Here is a 20,689-nt window from a genome sequence, read left to right as displayed (position 1 = left end):
ACGCACTCCTTTCCAGTTAGAGGCATTTTTGTGGTGGGAACCGTTTATTGCCTCTGCAGAGTTAAGCTATCTATAAATGGAAGGGCCAAGTTTGGCGAATTTTGTTTGGAGAATGTAGGAGAACGTGGACTGTCACTACACATACTCTTTCGTAAGCCTTTCGGTTCTTGTCCATAGACTGTCAAGAGGCCACTGAACCTTAGGGTAATGTTTGGGGACCGGAGGAAAGGCAATGTAGGGTATGGATATATTCTTTCAATTGCTATTTTCCAGGCTTTCAAATCGAGCGAATACACTCAAATTATTAAAGATTTTTTCCCCCCAATATTGACAACATATAAGGAATTCAGATCAAAAGTACTATGCTTCAGTAGAGTATAATTATTTGGGAACATTAAACAAATGTTGAACATAGATAATTAAAATAGAGAATATAAAACATTTAAATTGATGCTTTTTCTCATTTTATCACAAGTATATTTGATAACGTATAAGAAAGAAGAAAAGACTTTGAACATAAAGTAACCATAAGGAATTCTTTTTAATAAAAATGTTCAAAATTGGTTCTATTTCTAATGGTACTGCTGTTCTCTAATTAATTTCAGAGTTAATTTATAAACATAAAAATGACTAAGCTTTGACTATAGCTTCCTATTTCTTTATATACATTCATATCAAATGAAAAGCCAGTTATGTTTAAAAATACATTGAAAACTGAAAACACTATCAATGTGCCAATATGGCAGGACAGAGCTTATGATAAAATTGATCATTTAATATATCCAAAACTCTTTAATTAAGCATTTTTAGTTAATTATCTTCCAATAACATTTTTCATATTATTAATATACACAAATATCTTCATCATGGAATTGTTTATTTCCACACGAGATACATAATCCTGTGATGAGACATTCACCAATAACACAATTAACATTCCTAAATCATGGAACTTTAAAACTAAAATTATCAGTTGCTGAGAGGCATAAAAATAACATCACTGAAACAGAGTATGAAAATTAAATTTTCAAATTAAAAAAAAAAAACCTGGTTACTATTCTTGAGGAAATACTATTTCAAGACTTATACTTATCTCCCTATTAGCAACCAAATTTTTTATACTTCAGATGCAAGGGATTGCAGTTAATTTTAGCATTTCAGATACGGGTACATTATCAAACTCTCACGCCTTCTGGAAGGTTTGAAACGTTCCAAATTTAATGTCATTTAAAGAGCTTCGTGGTATCTTAGTTTTAAATGATAGAAATCATCATTATGTTCAGTTACATTTGAAACAAATACGATCAATTAGGAAACATTAATTTGATTTTCCAGTTTGAATTTTTAATATGTCCAGGATGCAATTTTACGTAGACTCTCATGTTCCTTTTCATTTTATGATATTGGCATTTGTCCTGCCACTTCTTTGTACTTATTTTAATCAAAAACACACTTCTCCTTATTTTATAGAACTATGAGTAATACTTTCTTAGTATGAAAGTTTTATTTAAAAATGTAAAAAATATGATCCTTTTAGGGTAAAAAAATGAAGCAATTCTCACTTTTTTTTCTCCAGTCCATAACAGGATTCAGAGCAGTGTTTGTCAGTGTTTGGACCCAATATGCCCAAGATGTTTCAATCACCTGCGGTCTTCTTTAAAGTTGTAGATTTCATGGATCAACCAAATGAGGGTAGCATCTAGGAATGATTTTTAAAATGCTCTCCAGGGAACTGTTTTAATACTGAAGTTTGAGAGCCACTGATTTAAAGTAAAAACCAAGATGTAAGCTTGTGTGCTTTCATTGCAGGATAAAATACAGTATATATTACAATAATTTAGAGAGCCCCGTCAAATGCCATAATGGTCTGTAAGGTAATCTAAAACTGCTGATGTGCTTGACAAAGCGTTAAACACTCTTTTTTCCTGCCTTGAAGTTATCTTTTCCATCATGTACATTAAATGTTGATGGAAACACATATAAGGTGTTCCAAGTTCAAGAGCAATGTCAACCCAGTCCCAGATACATTTCAGAGGGGTTTCCTCATATCCAGCAAACATGGCTGGGTTTGCCAAGAGTCCTCTTGCAACCATCACACCTACAAATTAAAGCACATATCACATTTACTGTTCATTAAAAATCCATGGCTATAGGGTCAAAGTCAATGTAATGAACTGAGGATATTAAAAATATAACATTACAGTTTCACAATATCTTTATTTTCAGTCTGTTTAAATAATTATAAAACAATTTATTTCGCTATTTTTTGTAAACTAAGAGAGTTCAAATATACTTAAAAGAATTTTTCCTGTGAATTCTTTTTTAACAAAAAAGTCTTCCACATTAAACAATTAGTCCTTATTTTTTCTTTAGTATAAATCCAGATGGTCATAAATTGGGTTTGCTAGGTTTATCTGCATTCTTCCATCTAGGAATAGCTATTATAAGGCTTGGTTTGCAAAAACTTTAAGGGGATAATGAAACTGCATAAAAGTCGAGGTTCCTATGACCACTTCTTGAGCTTATTAACTCATTTCTGTTCCTGGTGCTCTATTTTACTAACTATGCTATCTATGAGATAGTTAGTCACTGAATATGATGGTGGGAGAAAAGCAACTGAATTCATTTTACCCATTTAAAATAATCTATTTTTTTAAGTACAAGAATTAATGGCATTTTAATAAGTCTCTCAGCTTAAATCAGTGGGAAAATATGCTCAGTGTTAAAGAATAATAATGAAAATCCCTTAACATTAACATTACTCCCTACCCTCACTTTTTTTTGCTAATTAAAAAAATAAAAAACTACTTATTTCTTACCATCTGTCCTAGTAATTTGCCACACATTTTCTGCTTCTCTTAAGCTTTTGATGTCACCATTAGCAATTACAGGTATAGACATATTTTCCTTAATTATTTTAATGGCATCATAGTGGACTGGCTGATGTCTTTCTTCAACAGTTCTTCCATGGACTGTAATCCAAGAAACTCCTGTTGCTTCAACCTTTCGACAAAGATCCACCGTTCTTGTAAGGTCATCGTGGATTCTATAATTCCAAAATCACATCTGTTTGTTCACAGCACACAAATCTTAAGGTTAAAATGTATAAACTAATTAAAATATTTCATGCAATACATTATTTAGTTAGCTCTGTCATATTATATTTTCACTTCATGTCACTTTATCAATAGTTTCATTTGGGGATTACTTCCCACTTAAGACTTTAGCTACTTCACCACCGGCAACATTAAGATGACAAATAATCAGGATTGTCTCTTAGTCTTGATTAAATAGTATATGGAAAAAGTTGAGGATTTTTTTGGAGGGAAAGTTTTTAATAATAAAGTGATGTTTACTTTTTATAAAGAAACACAAAGAGGAAGTGCTGGATTATAAATTAAAATTCTGGCTACCTAGTCATTTATTAAATGTCTCGTTTCAATGTTTCCATAAATCAGCTACCAATTTGTTTAGGACAGACTCTCTCTGCGCCAAAAGAATATTATTTCCTAAGTAATGGACTATCTTGTTAATACAGTAACATATTTTATTTTACCTTATTTTAATAGATACTGAAAACCCAGGGTTTTCCACTTGATTTTTTACTTGTTTCACCATATCTCGAACAAGCTCTGGCTTATTTATTAAACAAGCCCCATAACCTTCTGCCATTGCCCACCTTTATAAAGCAAAAAGAACAAAATATGAATTGTAAATAGCTGGAAGAGATGATAAAAATCTAAACAGAAGTGCTGCCATGTAAGTGCTGCTATCTTTCTATCCAGAGATCTGGAATAGAAACACTTTAAAACTTGATAGATGGATCACTTCTAAATGGGTCAGATTAACATGAGATTAGGAAAACATGTTCCCAGGTCAAAAGTACTTAGGGGAAACAGTTTTCATTAGTAAGTGAGAAAATTAAAATTAAATTCATTCATCCAAAATTGATTTAGGTATTTGTAATTAAATGCAATTACATCAGATTTACTTAATCCCAAATTTGACATGTATTGTACATAACGAGGTTTTATTACTCTCAACAGTAGAAAGTCATTTTTGGCTTACTGCATTCCAATACCACTAAACAGCTTATTAAATTCTCCTAATGAGTAAACAAATATGTCTAATCTGATTAGGATTATGCTTTGTATAAAATCTTGATTTTATTTTTTAAAAACAATTTAAATTATTGATAGATAATTTAGTATAGTGCCACATGCCAGTGAGAGGGGGATATTATTGTCATATTAAGTACATACTATGAACATGCAGTTACTGAAACCCAACCATATAATTGTGGTATAGAAAGAAAAGTGATTATAAAATGTTATTTTCATAAGGGAAATTAATAAGGAGAAAACATGTAGCTAGCTCCCAAATCAAAGAATCACAGATTTTAGTGCAGGAATGAATATCTGACCCAGCAGTAAAATTACATTTTAGGGATTGCTATAAATATTTGATTCATACATAACTACCTACGTGGGTCAAAACAGATTCTCATATGCAAATTCTAAAGGTCAGGTGAGAAGAAGCACTTGTCAAGGGTCTACACACTGATTCAGCCATCAGAAAAGATCTTTGTAGTTACTATCCCAAATAAACTTTTCTTATACTTTTTTGTTACTTCTTATTTAAATTTACGGAGCGTAAACTCTATCTTCCTCCCTTTCTAATTTTTGGAAAACTAGAAATATATTTTACCATGTTCACAAAGATTTTTTTTCTAATCTTTTAAAAAAATCTTCTGACTTTGAGCTTTACCTCTGAGGGCAACCACAGTTAATGTCTATTCCATTTGCATAAGGGCAAACTATACAGGCAGCATCAGATAAAAGTCTTGCATCATTAGCAGCAAATTGAACAATCAAAGGGCAATCACCTGATAAAACAAACAGCTCATCATTAAAATTCACAGAAAAACAAACCACATTTATACACACAAGCACAAATTATACCCAATTCTAACGTTTGTACAGGATAAAATAATATTAACTATTTTTAAGTCTAAGAAGCACCTATTCAAATAAGACAGCTTTAAAATAACTTTATACAGTTTTAAATTAAAAGCAATTTAGTAAATTTAGCAAAAATTCAAACAGTAAAAAACGGGGTAAAAGTCTCCTTCCCACATCCTGTAGACACACTCAAATTTTCACCAAAGGTGAAATTTAGCTTATTTTTATCCTTTCAGAACAATTTTTTGTATGTACCTGTAAAACTTAAACAAATGGGAACCTTCTATATACATTGCTATGCTTACTACTTTTATTTCCTGCCACTTGATATATCTGTGTGAGCTATTCAGACCTAGTTTATTCTTTTTAGTGGCTAGTATTTCACTCTATGTATAGTATACATAAAATAGTATGGATAGGAACTTCTTGAATTTTTCATTTATGGCTCTTGCAAACAATACAAGTATTGCGAGTATATTCATAGGATAACTTCCTAATAGTGTGTAACTGTTAGATATAGGCACTTAATATTTTGATAAATATTACAAAATTATCTCCCAAAAGGTCTCCCAATATAGACCTTCACCAATATGGATGAAAAGTTGTTTCCTTACAGCCTATCCTTCATTGTATATCCAACATTTGTATATTTTTTATTTGTGTGCTCTCTTTTTAGTTCTTCCAAGAGCAATTTTTCTATGGCTGTTTCCTTTATTTTTACTATAATTTTAAAATAAACAAAATAAAGAAATTAGCGTTCCCTAGCTATCATGTGTTATATTTTTTCTCCAGTTTTTGTTTGAGTATATTTGTGATTTTTTTGTAACATATAAAAGTTTTAAATTTTAATACAGGCAAATGTATAAGAGCTATCTTAGATTTTAAATAATAGATCTTTGGTTAGTGTTATAAACTTTGCATATATGCATTTTAGTGTTTCTTACAGTATTTCTGAGGACAACCCATATGAGAATTACTGGGTCTTCTGCCAAAATGCAAATTTCTAGGCATTATGTAGATATGGGATCTATGGCAATCCACTGATTTACGCAATTATGAAAGGAGAGGAAAATTTGATTTTCCTTGATGAGGATGTAGGGTGCTTTTATACTTTGTAGCTCAGGAAAGTTATAGAATTTCAATTTAATAACCATTTATTGCTCTAATATATCTTCAAGACTTTGCTAGATGCTGAAGATAAAAACTAACAAGAAATAGCTCCAACCCTAAGAAGCCCATATTCTAGTGGGAGAGACAGGCAGAAAAAGAGGAAATTATAATATAGTATGATTACGTGCATAATCAAGAGTCTGTACTTGAGAGGCAGTGTATGAGTGGTGGTTGAATAGGAGAATCAGGCCTGGATTAAGAAGCACAGAGCTATAGTTTGCCAGAGAGCTGGGGGATAGGGTTGACTGGGAAACTATTGTAGGAGGGATGTGTGACACAACAGGGCATGTTCAGAGACCTAAATATAATTTATTATTTTTGAGGAATAAAGTGGGTGAGAAGTGACAGGAGATAAGATTACAGAAGAGGTGTTCAGAGGCTAAATCATGAAGGACTTTATACATTATCCTCAGATGGTGAAATTTTATTCTTTAGGCCAGTGGTTCTCAACCTTGAACTAGTATCAGAATCACCTAGAGCACTTGTCAAAACATGGGATTTTTTATTCAGTAGGTCTAGGTGGAGACTGAAAATTTCCATTTCTAATGATAATATTGATGTTGCTGGTCTGGGATTGGACTTTGAGAACCACTGCTTTAAGTCTAAGAAAGTTCCAAGCAGGGAAGAGATCTGATCAAATTTACATTTTAGAAAGGTCACTTTCAGCTGTTTGAGGGATAACTAGGAAGGGGGACAGTGAGATAGGAATCTATCTTAATAGTCCAGGTGAGAGAGGGAGGGGGCCTCAAGAAAGACTGACATTACATTTGGGTACATCACTGATAATTCGCTTAGTAAAACAGGCACTTAGTAAAATCATTGATTACAGGAGTCACTTCTATTTTGAAAAGCAAAGCAAATGACTTTGTATCTGGAGTGAAACTCATAAACCAAAAAATTTTAAATAAAACCCATGAACTGTGTTGTGTCTGATTAGATGAGACGGTTAAGTTTTTTTTTTTTTTCATTTGTTTGTTTGGTTTTTTAAATTTTACAAAACTAGTGAACTATGGATTTCACATACCTTGGTTTGTGGTGAATTCACTGTCTCTGGCTTTTATAGATTTGACAAAATCAGCAGCAACTATCATTGGTGTATAACACAGATCACAACTGTATTTTCTTACTAGTGTTCTAAAAGCCAACCTGTGAGCATATAAAAGTTTTAATTAGCCATTTAGAAAACATCCTTATGCTATATACTTCCGAGTTTATTTTAGTTATTAAATATTTATTAGGAGAGAGTTTCATCTCTGGAAAGATTGGGTAGACTTTTCCCTATTCCTCCTGCTACGAATAACTAAAATCCTCTATGGATATTATATATAAAACAAATATAAGAAAACTGAAAGCTGGAGAGGTCTCTGAATTTTCTTTATGTTTCAAATATCCTAGACTTGGAGATGAAGAGGCCAGCAACATGGAAACATCAAATGAGTGATGGGTGCAGAAACAAACAGCCCTAATAAAAAGCCTGCTCTAACCAAACAAACAAACAAAGAAAACAGAAAGGGGGCAGCCTAACAAGAAAAAAAAATTTTCAGAAGATAATGACTCACCTCACAGAAAAAACTGTGACCCTGACTCCACCACTCCCCCAGTAAAGGCCAACTGTGGAGCCTATATTTCTACTCTCATGAGACTGTAACCCTCAACTGTGTCAAAAAGGCTAAGTAGGCCCTTGCTGGCTGGTAACAAGGTCCCCTCTGTGTTGTCACTAGAGACCATACAGGGAGCCTGGACTTCCATCCCTATCTGGTAGTAAAAAGGTCCCTCTCTCACTTGTGCTAGGGGGGTGCCAGGAGAGGCCTAGTGGAATGTAAGGACTTATTGTTGCACAGTGGTAATGAAGCCATGTCTACCTCTGCCTGGCAGTAATAAGAAATCCTACTGAGGTGTCAATGGAGGCCAAGCTGGGAATCTGTACTTCTATCCCCACCTGGCAGTAATGAGGCAGTGCTTCCCGCCCTCCTTCCCTCCTGCAGCAGTGTCAGAAAAAGCCAGCTAAAATGGAGGGTTTAAATAAGAACTCTCAACATAATATAAAATATGAAAATCACTTGCCATACCAAGAATTGGGAAGATCTCAAATGGAATGAAAAAAGACAATCAATAGATGATGACAATGAGATAATAAAGATGCTAGAATTATGTGACAAGGATTTTAAAAAAGTAGCCATGATAAAAATTGTTCAATGAGCAATTATGAAAATGTGTGAAACAGATAAAAGAATGGAGAGCTTCAGTAAAGAAATAGGAAGTGTCAGCAAAGAGACAAGATAAAAAGAAGAATCAAATGGAAATGTTAAAGCTGACAAAAACATTAACCAAAATAAAAGTTTAGCGGATGGGCTCTAGCAGAATGGAGGGACAGAAAAGAGAATCTGTGAACTGAAAAGTGGAACAAAAGAAATTACCCAAGTTGAACAACAGAGAATACAGATTGAAGAAAAAAATTAAACAGACCCTCAGAGACCTACTGGACTATAATAAAAAGATGTAAGAACAGTTTTGGAAGGCGAAGAAAAAGAATGGGGAGCTGAAAGGTACTAGAAGAAATAATGGGTGAAAACTTCCCATATCTGGCAAAAAGCACAGACATACAGATTCCAGAAGGTGAGCAAATCACAAACAGGATAAACCCAAAGAAATCCTTTTGCTAAGAAACATCATAATTAAATATCTGAAAACTAAAGATAAAGGAAAATCTTTGAAAGCAGTCAGAGAAAAATGACACTTTACTTACAGGAGAAAAACAATTAGAACAATAGTGGGTTTCTCATCAGAAACCATGCAGGACAGAAGAACAGTATTTCCCATGTGCTGAAAGAAAAGAACTGTCAACCCAGAATCCAATATCCAGTGAAAATATTCTACAAGAATGAAGGGAAAATCAAAGCATTATCAATGAAAGAAATATGAGAATTTGTTGCCAGTAGTTCTATCTGAAAAGAATGGCTAAAGAAAAGACCTGAACAGACATTTCTCTGGAGAAGATATACAAATGACCAATAAATACATGATAAGAAGCTCAATAGCATTAGCAATTAGGGAAATGCACACCAAAACTACAATGTGATATGATGTCACACCCACAAGGATGGCTATTCCTAAAGAAATGGAAAATAAATGTTGGAAAGGATGTGGAGAAATTGGAACTCTAGTACATTGTTGATAGGAATGTAAAATGGTACGGCCATCATGGAAAGCAATATGGCAGTTCTTCAAATAGTTAAATACAGAATTATAATATGACCTGGGAATTCTACTTTTAGGTATAAACCCAAAGACAGTAAAAAAAAAAAGATACTTGTGTACCAATATTTACAGCAGCATTATTTACAATAGTCAAAAGGTAGAAACAACCCAAGTGTCCATCTACAAAAGAACTAATAAACAAAATGTGGTACATACACACAATGGATTATTATTTGTCCATAAAAAAGAATAAAGTTATGAGACATGCTGCAACATGGAAAAACTTTAAAAACACTATGCTCAGTGAAATAAGCAAGGCACATAACAAAAATTGTACGATATCACATGTAAAAGATGATTACAAGTAGCAAATCTGTACAGATAGAAAGATTAGAGGTTGGGGAGCATTAGAGAGAGGAGGGAGAGAGGAAGGACAGAGGAGTGTTTGTGAAAAACAAAACAAAACACAAAGGATGGCTAAAGGAAATAACATAAAGAACCCTGGAAAACCAGGAAAGAAAAAACAATAAGGTAAACAAATATATGGGTCAGTATAATAGACTCTCCTTCTACTCTTTGGTTTTCTAAATTATGTTTTATGGTTAAAATGAAAATACTAACACTGTCTGATATGGTTCTAAATGTACATAGATGAAACACTTAAGACAATTATATACAGGGGCAGTTAAGAGATATAAAGGGAGGTACAGTTTACTCAAACTAGTAAAATGACAACACAGGTAGAGAGTGATAAATTATATATATATATATATATATATATATATATATATATATATAATTTCATGTAATATGTACAGCAACAAGTAAAAAAGCAATACTGCGATATACTAAAAAAATTATTGACCAGAGGGGGAAGATGGTGGACCTAAAAGTTGCAGGGCTCACTGTTCTTTCAAAAACAGTTTGAGTGAACAGGCAGAAACTGTCCAAAACAACTGTTCTGGAGCTCTGGAGACCAGGGGAGTATTACCAAGCATTCAAAGAAAAGCAGGCTCAAGAGACTGAAAAACCTGCTGTGAAAAACTGTAACTCACTAGGCTGTAGTTTCTGGTGCCCACCCTCTACACCTGACGCAAGCAGCTTTGGATTGGTCAGTCCCTGCCTGGTGGGCTATTGTGGACTGGTCAGGCTGTAGAAGGCCACCTCCCTAAGAACAGAGAGGGACATAGTCCAGTACTGATCCAGCTATTGGCTGGTAAATTTAGACTGTTGGGTCCCATGGCTTCAGCCACTCTGGCAGGCATTGCAGTGCCATTTTTTTCTACCTGGGTAAGAGGTAGAGCTGCCAGAGAGCTAAAAATACACTGCCTTCTTAGGGCTGCAGGAACAGGTTGCCAAAGATCACCATCTACTGGGGAGGCGGAGCAAGCACCTTTGGGGAGTTTTTAAAGAGGCTTCAGGCAATGAGTGCCACCTGCTTGGCAGGCCAGGAAAGTGCAGCTGAATAAAAAGCTTTCTGGCATCTTTTCTGCATCTCTCCCCAGGGCATTTTGGAACTGTCTACACTCTATTGGGATCCCTGACACTGTTTTGGCTGGGAAATACAGATGAATCAAGTGTCAAAGAAGAACCATAACACAAACCCAATCAACAACAAAATCCTAGCTAAGAGAGAAGCCAACCTTCAGAATAATCTCATCAAGATAAATAGATACCCAACATTAGTAAAACATTACAAGTCACACTAAGAAATAGGAAGACATGGCACAATCCAGGAACAAATTAAAAAGTCAAAGGAGACACAGCATTTGGAATAATTAATCAAAGACTTCAAACAAATCTAATAAATCAATTGAAGGAGATAAAGGAAAATATGGCTAAAGAAATAAAGGATATTAAGACATTGTGTGAGCATAAAGAAGACTTTGAAAGCATGCAAACCAAAAATAACAGAACTTATGGCAATGCAAGGCACAACAGATAAGATTAAAAGTATGTTAGAGGCCAACCAACAACAGAAGATTTAAAATGGAAGAGGAAAGATTCACCAACTTAAAGGACAGGACATCTAAAATCAAACAAAAAAAAAAAAGAAAAAAATGGAAATAATTGAGCAGGGCACCAGGGAATTGAATGACAACACAAAGCACACAAAAACACATGCATAAAGGGTATCCCAGCAGAAAGAGGGAAAAGGGGCTGAAAGAATATTTGAGGAAATAAGAGCACAAAACTCCCTAATTCTTAGGAAAGACATGAATATACATATCCAAGTGGTAGAAAATACTCCAAATAGAATAAATCTGAGTAGACCTACATCAAGACACATACTAATCAGACTGTCAAAGGCCAAAGATAGAATTCTGAAATTCAGCAAGGTGTTCTAATTTGCTACCTGCCGGAATGCAACACACTAAAGACAGACTAGCTTTTAATAAAAGGGGATTTATTTCGTTAATTCTTCAGAGGAAAGGCAGCTAACTTTCAACTGAGGTGTTTTCTTACGTGGGAAGGCACAGGGTGATCTCTGCTGGCCTTCTCTCCAGGCCTCTGGGTTCCAACAACTTTCCCTGGGGTGATTTCTTTCTGCACCTCCAAAGGCCTGAGCTGAGCTGTGGGGGCTGAGCTGCTTGGGCTGTGCTACGCTGAGCGCTCTCATTTAAGCACCAGCCAATTAACTCAAACATCATTTATTACAGCAGGTACACCTCCTAGCTGACTGCAGATGTAATGAGCAAAAGGTGAGGTTCATGTCTATTGGCTCATGTCCTCAGCAACAGAACTAGGCACCTTCACCTAGCCAAGCTGACACCTGAATCTAACTACCACACAAGGGAAAAATGATTCACCACATTCAAGTAATGCTCAATAAAACTAAGCGGAAATTTCTCATCAGAAACCACAGAGGCAGGAAGGCAGTGATACGATATATTTAAGACACTGAAAGAGAGAATTCTATTCTGGCAAAATGGTGCTTCAAAAATGAGGGACAGTCTAAAATATTCAGACAGACAGAGGCTAAGAGAGTTTATCAACAAGAGACCTACCCTACAGGAAATACTAAAGGGAGTTCTGCAAGCTGAAAAGAAAGGAGAGAGAAGCTTGGAGGAGGGTATAAAAATGAAGATTACCAGCAAGGGTAATTAAAAGAGTAAAGAGACAAAAACAAGATATGACATATAAAAGCCAAAGGATAAATGGTTAAAGTAAGTACTGTCCTTACAGTAATGTGAATGGATTAAACTTACCAATCAAAAGACAAAAAAGCATATAGATGGATACAAAAGTATGATCCATATGTGCTGTGTACAAGAGACTCATCTTAAACCCGAAAATACAAATAGGTTGAAAGTGAAAGGCTGAAAAAGATATTCCTTGCAATCAGTAACCAAAATAGAGCTGGGGTAGCGACACTAACATTGGACAAAATAGACTTTAAATTCAAAAACATTATAAGAGACAAAGAAGGACATTATATATTAATAAAAAGGGCAAGCCACCAAGAAGAAATAACAATTAGAAATATTGATGCACCTAACAAGGGCCCAAAAACACATAAAGCAAACACTGGCAACACTTAAGGAAGAAAAAGATGTTTCAACAATAATAGTTGTAGACATCAATACAGTACTCTTATCAATAGATAGAATATCTGGACAGAGGATCATAAGGAAACAGAGAACTTGAATAATATGATAAATGAGCTAGATCTAAGAGACAAATGCAGAACAGACCAATATCCCTCACAAATATAGATGAAAAAATCATAGGGGGAATATTGGCAAAAAGAACTTAGTAAAATATAAAAAGAATTATGCATGATGAGAAAGTGGGGGTTATTCCAAGGATGCAAGGCAGGTTCACTATTCAAAAATCAATCAATGTAATTCACCATATCAGACTGCACAATAAAAATCATGTACTCATATTAATTGATGCAGAAAAAACATTTGACAAAATTTATGATAAAAACTTTCAGAAAAAATAGAAATAGAGAACTTCAACTTGATAAAAAGCATGCAAAAGATCCCTACAATTAACATACTAAATGAAGAAAGACCGGGCACTTTCCCCCTAAGATTAGGAATAAGAAATACTAAAGGGAGTTCTGCAGACTGAAAAGAAAGGAGAGAAAGGCTTGGAGGTGGGTGTAAAAACACAGTGCTGGAAGTTCTGGTCAGTGGAAAAAGGCAAGAAAAAGAAATAAAAGGCAGACAATTGAAAGGAAGAAATAAAACTCGTGCGCATGTCAAAATCCCAAGGAATCTACCAAGAAACTCCTAGAACTAGTAAGTGAATTCAGCAAGTTGCAGGATATAAAATCAACATACAAATATAAACTGTGTTTCCATAGACTAGCAATATACATGTGGATACTGAAATTAAAACTAAAATACCATTTTAAAAATTTAAACAAGAGAAATACTGAGTGTAATTCTAACAAAACACATATAAAACTTTTATGCTAAAAATTGCAAAACACTGATGACATAAATCAAGAGACCTACATAAATGGATAGACAAACAATGTTCATGGATTGGACTCAACATAGTAGGAAGTCAATTCTCCCTAAATTGATATACTGAAGTCAATTCTATCTAAATTATGTACAGGTTTAATGCAATTCCTATTAAAATTTCAGCAATTTTATCTTTTTGTAAATATAGATAAGGTTATTCTAAATGTATATAAAGGTAAAGGATTTAGAATAGCAAAACAAATTTGTAAAAGAATAAAGTAGGAGGAAATCAGTAAACTGCTATTAAGACTTATACACCTACAGTCACCAAGACTGTTTGATATTGGTGGATAGACATATAGATCCATGGAACAGAATAGAGAATCCAGAAAAAACCCATACAAGCAGTGTCAGGGTCAACTGATTTTTTTGACATAGATGAGAAAGTGGTTCAATGGGGGAAATATAGCTTAATCAACAAATGGTGCATGAGCAATTGGGATCAATATGCAAAAAAAAAAAAAACCTCAAACTTAGTCTCACATCTTGTACAAAATTAAATGGAATAGAACTTAAATATAAAACATAAAGCCAGAAGAAATAAAACAGAGAAAAAAGTCTTCAAAATCTAGGCTACACAATGATTTCTAAGATTTGACATCAGAAACACAAACCAAAAAAAAGGGAAAAAAAAAGATAAACTGGAAAAAATTTATCCCGTGAAAGACCCTGTTAAGAGGATGAAAAACTAAAAACTGGGAGCAAAATACCTGAAAACTAAACATCTGACTAGTATCTAGAATATATAAAGAACTCTCAGAACTCAAGAGTGAAAATGTGAACAATCAACTAGAACATGGGAGAAGACATTAGAGATATTTCACTGATGATAGAGATGGCAAATAAGCACAAGAAAAGATATTAAACATCACTGGCTATTAAGGAAATGCAAATGAAAATTACAATAAATATCACTATACACCTATAAGAATGGCTAAAATGAAAAACAGCGACAATACCAAATGTTGGTGAAGATGAGGAGAAACTTGATCACCATAAATTGTTGGTGGGAATGTAATATAGTAACGGCCACCCTGGAAAAGTTTGGCAGTTTCTTTAAAAATCTTAATATGCAATTATTAGATGGCTCAGCAGAAAGGAAGATTTATGTTCATACAAACATACATGATGGTTTATTATCACTTATTATCCACAAATATCCTTATAGATGGAGTTGTAATCACCACCAGCTTTACAGGTTAAAAAGAAGTGAAGTCTGAAGAAGTTAACTGTCGTACTCACGGTCATGCACATACCAGGCAAGTGGCAGTACCAGGACTCAAGCCTAGAACATAATTCAAAGTTAGGGTTTGAAGATCCTACATGGCAGGGTAGTCTTACAGTACTTTTAAAAAGTCAGAGTCTAAAGAGGAAATTAAATCTTAGTTCATTAACCATTTATGATACTTACTTTGAATATCGAACCATTGGAGCACAGACTTTTACCAGTTGCCCAGAATGAAACATTTCTAATGGATCTTTTTTCTTTCTTGACATATTGTAGATTTTATGCAGTAACTCTTCATAAATTCAGATTTGAAACAAATCTGAAAAAGACCATCAGTTTGCATAGAGAAAACATTCTTCCACCAAATTCATGTCATTCTAACAATTTTGCTTGCCAAGAACATATACTTTTCATCAGGCTCGTGGACTCAGAAATTTTTTTAGCTTCTTTTTAAAGTAACAAATAGAATTCTAAAGAATTCTGTCCTATTTATAGGTCACTGATAGTTTAGCACAGCGTGAAATTATGATGTTTATATTCTGCATAAATTACGCTTGTTAATGTTGAACATTGAGTTTCAAATTTATACTTACTGAAGTAATAATTTCTGAGATTAGATAGCGCAGAAGTGTATTATAATTGTTATATGAAAATCCTATCATTTCATAGTGTTGGTTGTTTTCCATAATCTAAGTTTTGGCTTCAGTAACATAGGAAGAGTTATTGATGAAATTTAGAAAGATCTAATTGTTCAAAATGTAATTTTTTTTCAAAATATAATTTTTTTACTTGGCTAATCCACAAGATATTGGCATAACATGAATATAATACATGAATTTCAATTTCTATTGATAGAAGTTTATCTTTCAGTTTTACTGTTCACTATCCAGCACTGATTTAATACCAATACAAAAAAAGAATGCAAATTCATGATTGAAGGATGAAAGCTGCCTATGAAAGGGAAAGTAACAAGGAGCAGAAAAGTAGTTTCTTCTTCATGGGTCAAACGTTTTCTCTCTCTTTTATTTCATACCTTGGTTAATGCTGTCACCATCTACCCCTACTCACTCAAGTCAAAAACCTGGTGTTTGACTTAGAGACGTCTCCATCTCCCACAGGTGCTTCTCCTAGTGGTTCCTTTAGCTAAATCTTGAGCACATCTTCATCGCCCCACAGGCTTTATACTCATAATCTCTCACCTCGATGCTTCCCATTGTCTTCCCTGAATCCAGATATAGCAGATCTTCCTCTTACTTACGCACAATATCCTAGAAATGCCTCTGTTATGGTCTTCTCTGCATTTGTTATTATTTTTTTTAGTGATGACATAGTTGACTCCCCTTGAGTTTTTGAGGGCATAGATATGCTTTTATTCATTCAATCATTTATTTATTCAACAGATATTGCATTTGATATATGTTGGGAATACAGATCAAAACATTTACTGTGCCCTTAAAAACAGTCTAATATTGAATATATGTGTGTTTGTGTATTTATATACACACACACGCTGCATTTAAGCATTGTGGAAAGATATATAATTAACATGTATGTAATTATATGTATACCTATGCATAGGTGTTATGGAACTGTCAAGGGAAGTGACAGAAATCATCAACAGAAGAAGAAGGTAAGCTTGAGTTGAGACTACATGGAAGATGGAGGAGTGTCCAGTTATAGAGAACAGTACATATAAAGCCAGAGATGTGAGAATGCATGATGTTTTTGGTGAACTATAAGTAGTTCCGTGTTGAATGAGTTGCCAAGTAGACTACAGGGGATAGGAGGACTAGATAGTAATGGCTTTATATACCATGTTAAAATTTTTCAGATTTTATACTATAAAATCTAAATTGTTAAAAATTTTTTCTCCTTTGTGGGTGATTTTTACATATGCATGCAACATGAATACGTGTATATGTGACATACTTTCATGGGCATGCAAGAATTGTTTTTACAGGCTGTATGTAATTTTGACTACTTCCTTATCACTGTGACATATCACTGTTGTGGGCGAAGAACTTTTGAAAAATTTTAAGCAGGAACATGGCATGATTAGATTTCTGATTCTGACATATTTAATTGGAGGGGGGTAGGCTGGTGATAATATCTCACTAAGGAGGTCATCATAGTAGACCAGGCAGGCCATGGATAATCAGTGTCTGACCTGGGAGTCTAGGAGTGAGGCTAGAGAGAAGGAACACATTTAGGAGTTATTTAGAAATCCAAAACTGGCAAGATATTTAAAAGGTGGAACTCACTTGGTGACAATGCATGTTATGTAGTAAGAGAGAAATCCAGGATGACTTGAATACATTTGGTTTGCGAAACTGGCTGGATGGGGATGCCAATCGATGAGACAGACAGCCCAGAGAAGGAATAGGTTTTGGCAGGGACATGTGAGTTCTCATATGGATATACTGCATTTGAGATGCTTATCAGATATCCAGGTCATGATACTTTATAAGTGGTTATAGAGATATGGTGCTTAGAAGGAGCTGGAGATTTAGATTGTTAGTCTTTATCCTTTACGTTGAGTTGAAATTAAAACATGGACAAAGTACTTAGTTAGGGATGTCATATCTATTCAAAGCCTCGACAGAAACATTTAAGGAAAAGACAGAGGAAAAGGAGACTAGAAAAGATGGACTCAGGAACTGGGAAGAATGAAGGTGATGAATAATATTCAAAAAGCAGGAGAGGAGATAGTATTACCAAACAAGGACAGGATTAGAATATTAAACATCATAGAAAAACTAAGGTAATGACTATATATCCAATGGCAATTAAATCATTAATGACTTTGCCAAGAACAATTTTACTTTTATTCATTTTTGAAGTCACAGTACATGGAACAAAGAGGGCCTCCCTCAATAAACATTTGCTGAATGAATAAATCAGTAACTTTCAATCATAGTTTCATATTAGAATGACCTGGAAACATTTAAGAGTCGTGTTGTCTGAGCCGTACTTCAGAATAATTAAACTTTAGGACCCAGGCAACAGTATTTTTTTTTTAAAACTCCCCAGGCAATTTCAATATGCAGCCAAGTTAGGAGCCCCTGGAACAAATAAATCCATACACCCATAATGCCTGGTACAATTCTTTACTTAAAATGCTGTCTAGCCCATCTGACTATTAGTTCTTTTAGAATAGAATGGAATCTTATGTCTATAAACTTCTTTGGGTATGTATAGTAGGGGCTCAAAATTCTTTACGGAATGAGTGGATTTCATGCAACTCTTCTAAAGCCTTCTACTGTAAAAGCCAAGAGAAGAGAAACAATACATAATTCAAAGATGAAGCTATACATCAATATTCAAGTATTTAAAAAAAATTAGTTTAGTGTATTCGGGATCACAATGAAAACCTAACTTGAGTGTGGGCACACTGTCCTTGGCAATTCGTGTGGACCTCCATTCAGAACAATCACTTCATGATTGCGATTAAATAAATTATATTACAGAAAAATCTCTGAGATAAAGTCAAGAGCTAGCATAGTGTACTGGTAACAGCACAAGACTTACTCCCCTCTTTGGGTTGTTATGAGTATTGAATGCGTTCAGATTTATAATGTACCTAGAAGGGTGCCTGACACAGAGTAAGGGCTATTATTCTGTTACCAGAATCTAGAGACTGCATGTAGCACTAGAACTGGGAAAAATCTGGTTCACTGGGCACAAACCCACTAAACAAAAAGGTAAAGTTATATTTTAGCTCCTTTTTTTTTAGATGGAAATGCTTATGACCCTCGTGCATACGTGTTTGAGCTGCTAATTCTAGAATATTAGTCAAGAATGTAGATCTATCAGTAAATAAGATATAATGGGAACTACATTGATTTTACAACTTCAATACTGTTAGAGCTGATATATAGATATATCTGTTAACTAAGAAAAAGTATGGAGTGACCCACAGTACATGGCTGAAACAGAAGATAGAAAAAGCATAAGGTCAAGGTCTCATGGAAAGGAGAGGAGAGACAATGAATCCTCCTATTTGTCTTATCCTGGTTCAATCTTCCTTCTTCATCCAACTTCTCGGGTCTCCCTACTATCCATCCCTAGCAATTTTCCTTTCCAAGCTTTTCCCGCCCTCTTCTATCCCAGGATTTTGAGCCAAAGCGTGTGACAGATGAAGCTGGGAAGCAACTAACTCCGCCTGCTGTGAGCATGGAAGGCAAGCCACGATTCCAGAAACCTCCACTCTCCTCTCCTGTCTTCAGCCGCGAGGCCCCAGTTTTCTTAGGTTTAATACTTGCTTTAGAAATAAGCGCGGCAGCCACCTTCTTCTCGGTTGAGGAAACGACGCCAGTCTCCCGGGTTCGGAGCTCTGGCCTCTGCTCCCAGAGGCCTCGGTTTCCCGATGGGCTCGACCCGGCCCGGCTCCGTCTGGACCTCGGTGCTAGCTTCTAACAGTTCGCACGCGTCTCCAGCCCTGATCCTTTGGCCTTGACCGCCAAATCGCTTCGTTAGGCTGTCGAAGAAACGCGGACTGGGCTGAGCTCGCGGCGCTGGGATTCTGCGTCATCACATGGGTCGGGCGGGCACCGCAGCTGACGCCATCAACGCAGCACCTGCCAACATGGAAGGTGGCGACGGCTGTTTCGTCGCATCTGATCTTGGGGCTCCGACCTCCGGAGCGGCTGCAGCGACATTCCGTGAGCTTCTGCAGGACGGTAAGGAAGTGGGGTCTGACCGGGTCGTGGTGCTGGGGGATGTCTTGCTACGCAACTGGGCTAGGGTGGCGGACTCAACTCCTAGCTTTTCTGAAAGTTTTGCAGTGTCGACATGACCACTCCCCTCAGCCCGGCCCCCTGGCGTCCGGGTACTGGCTTAGTCTACCAGTTTCTCCAGCGGTCGCTGCCCCGTTTCTTTTCCGGGTGTCTTGGGGACACTTCGTTTCTGGCTGCTCCTCATTTCAACTCGTTCCTCCCCACGTCCAGGGCTTCCCTGAAGTGCTGGGATCCCAAACCTTTGCCCACGTTGGCAGCAAACGGCTGCTGCCTCAGGTGTTAACTAGAAGGTGAAGCGTTTGATATCGTGAAAAGCTAAGACATAGAACATCAGATGACAGATCCTTAATGAAAGAGAAGGGCTCTTTTCAAGTAGAGTTGGAAACTTTCCCTCTTTAACAAATTCTTGGTCTATTAAGGTTGCCCCCTTGCAGCTGGTTTGATTTTTTTACGAGGTAATTATCTACAACTAGACATGTAGAGATCAGAGCATTGGTTCAGGCTCGAATTAACCATTTATATCTAATTCAGCAGTCAGATGTATTGATAATCTTGGACAGAAGTTACCTTAAATAAGTTAAATATAGTACATTTTAAAAGCACATTAGATTGTATTAATTCAGTTAATAAACCCCAGTCCTCTTTCAAAATAAAGTTCAAATTTTTAAGCTTAAAAAGTAAAGATCCTTCTCATCTGTTCTTAGTTTGTATCTTTTGTACCCCACATTAATATACTTGCCTTAATCTCTTCATCTGTATTATAAAACCCATTTACAAATTCCACAATGTTAATAACAGTATCTTGCATACAGAAGATGCAGATTTATATATATATTTAACTGCATATCACAGTAAGAAGTAGATGCACACATTTATAGACCAAAGTCGGTCATAAATTAATGAAATAAAATTCTA

General features: G+C 35.3%; 2 protein-coding genes across 2 annotated transcripts in view; one reads left to right on the top strand and one right to left on the bottom strand.

Annotated features, from left to right (window-relative positions):
• Positions 1-538: 538 nt before the first annotated feature.
• Positions 539-19,837, bottom strand: DUS4L (dihydrouridine synthase 4 like). The gene is given in 7 exon segments (XM_077164959.1): positions 539-2,098; positions 2,820-3,046; positions 3,557-3,679; positions 4,768-4,885; positions 7,156-7,277; positions 15,222-15,297; positions 15,300-19,837. Coding segments are annotated over 7 exon segments (996 nt in total). The 5' UTR covers positions 15,382-19,837; the 3' UTR covers positions 539-1,850.
• COG5 (component of oligomeric golgi complex 5) overlaps positions 19,179-20,689 on the top strand; it is a 429,771-nt gene continuing 428,260 nt past the window's right edge. The window contains exon 1 of the mRNA XM_077164569.1: positions 19,179-19,717. Coding sequence (XP_077020684.1) covers positions 19,573-19,717 — 145 coding nt within the window. The 5' untranslated portion in view covers positions 19,179-19,572. The remainder of the gene's footprint in view (positions 19,718-20,689) is intronic.

The sequence above is a fragment of the Tamandua tetradactyla genome, chromosome 1 (genome assembly GCF_023851605.1).
Source record: "Tamandua tetradactyla isolate mTamTet1 chromosome 1, mTamTet1.pri, whole genome shotgun sequence".
NCBI classification, from domain to species: Eukaryota; Metazoa; Chordata; class Mammalia; order Pilosa; family Myrmecophagidae; genus Tamandua; species Tamandua tetradactyla.
Note: the sequence above shows the minus strand (reverse complement) of the source record. Positions and strands in the feature narration are given on the sequence as shown.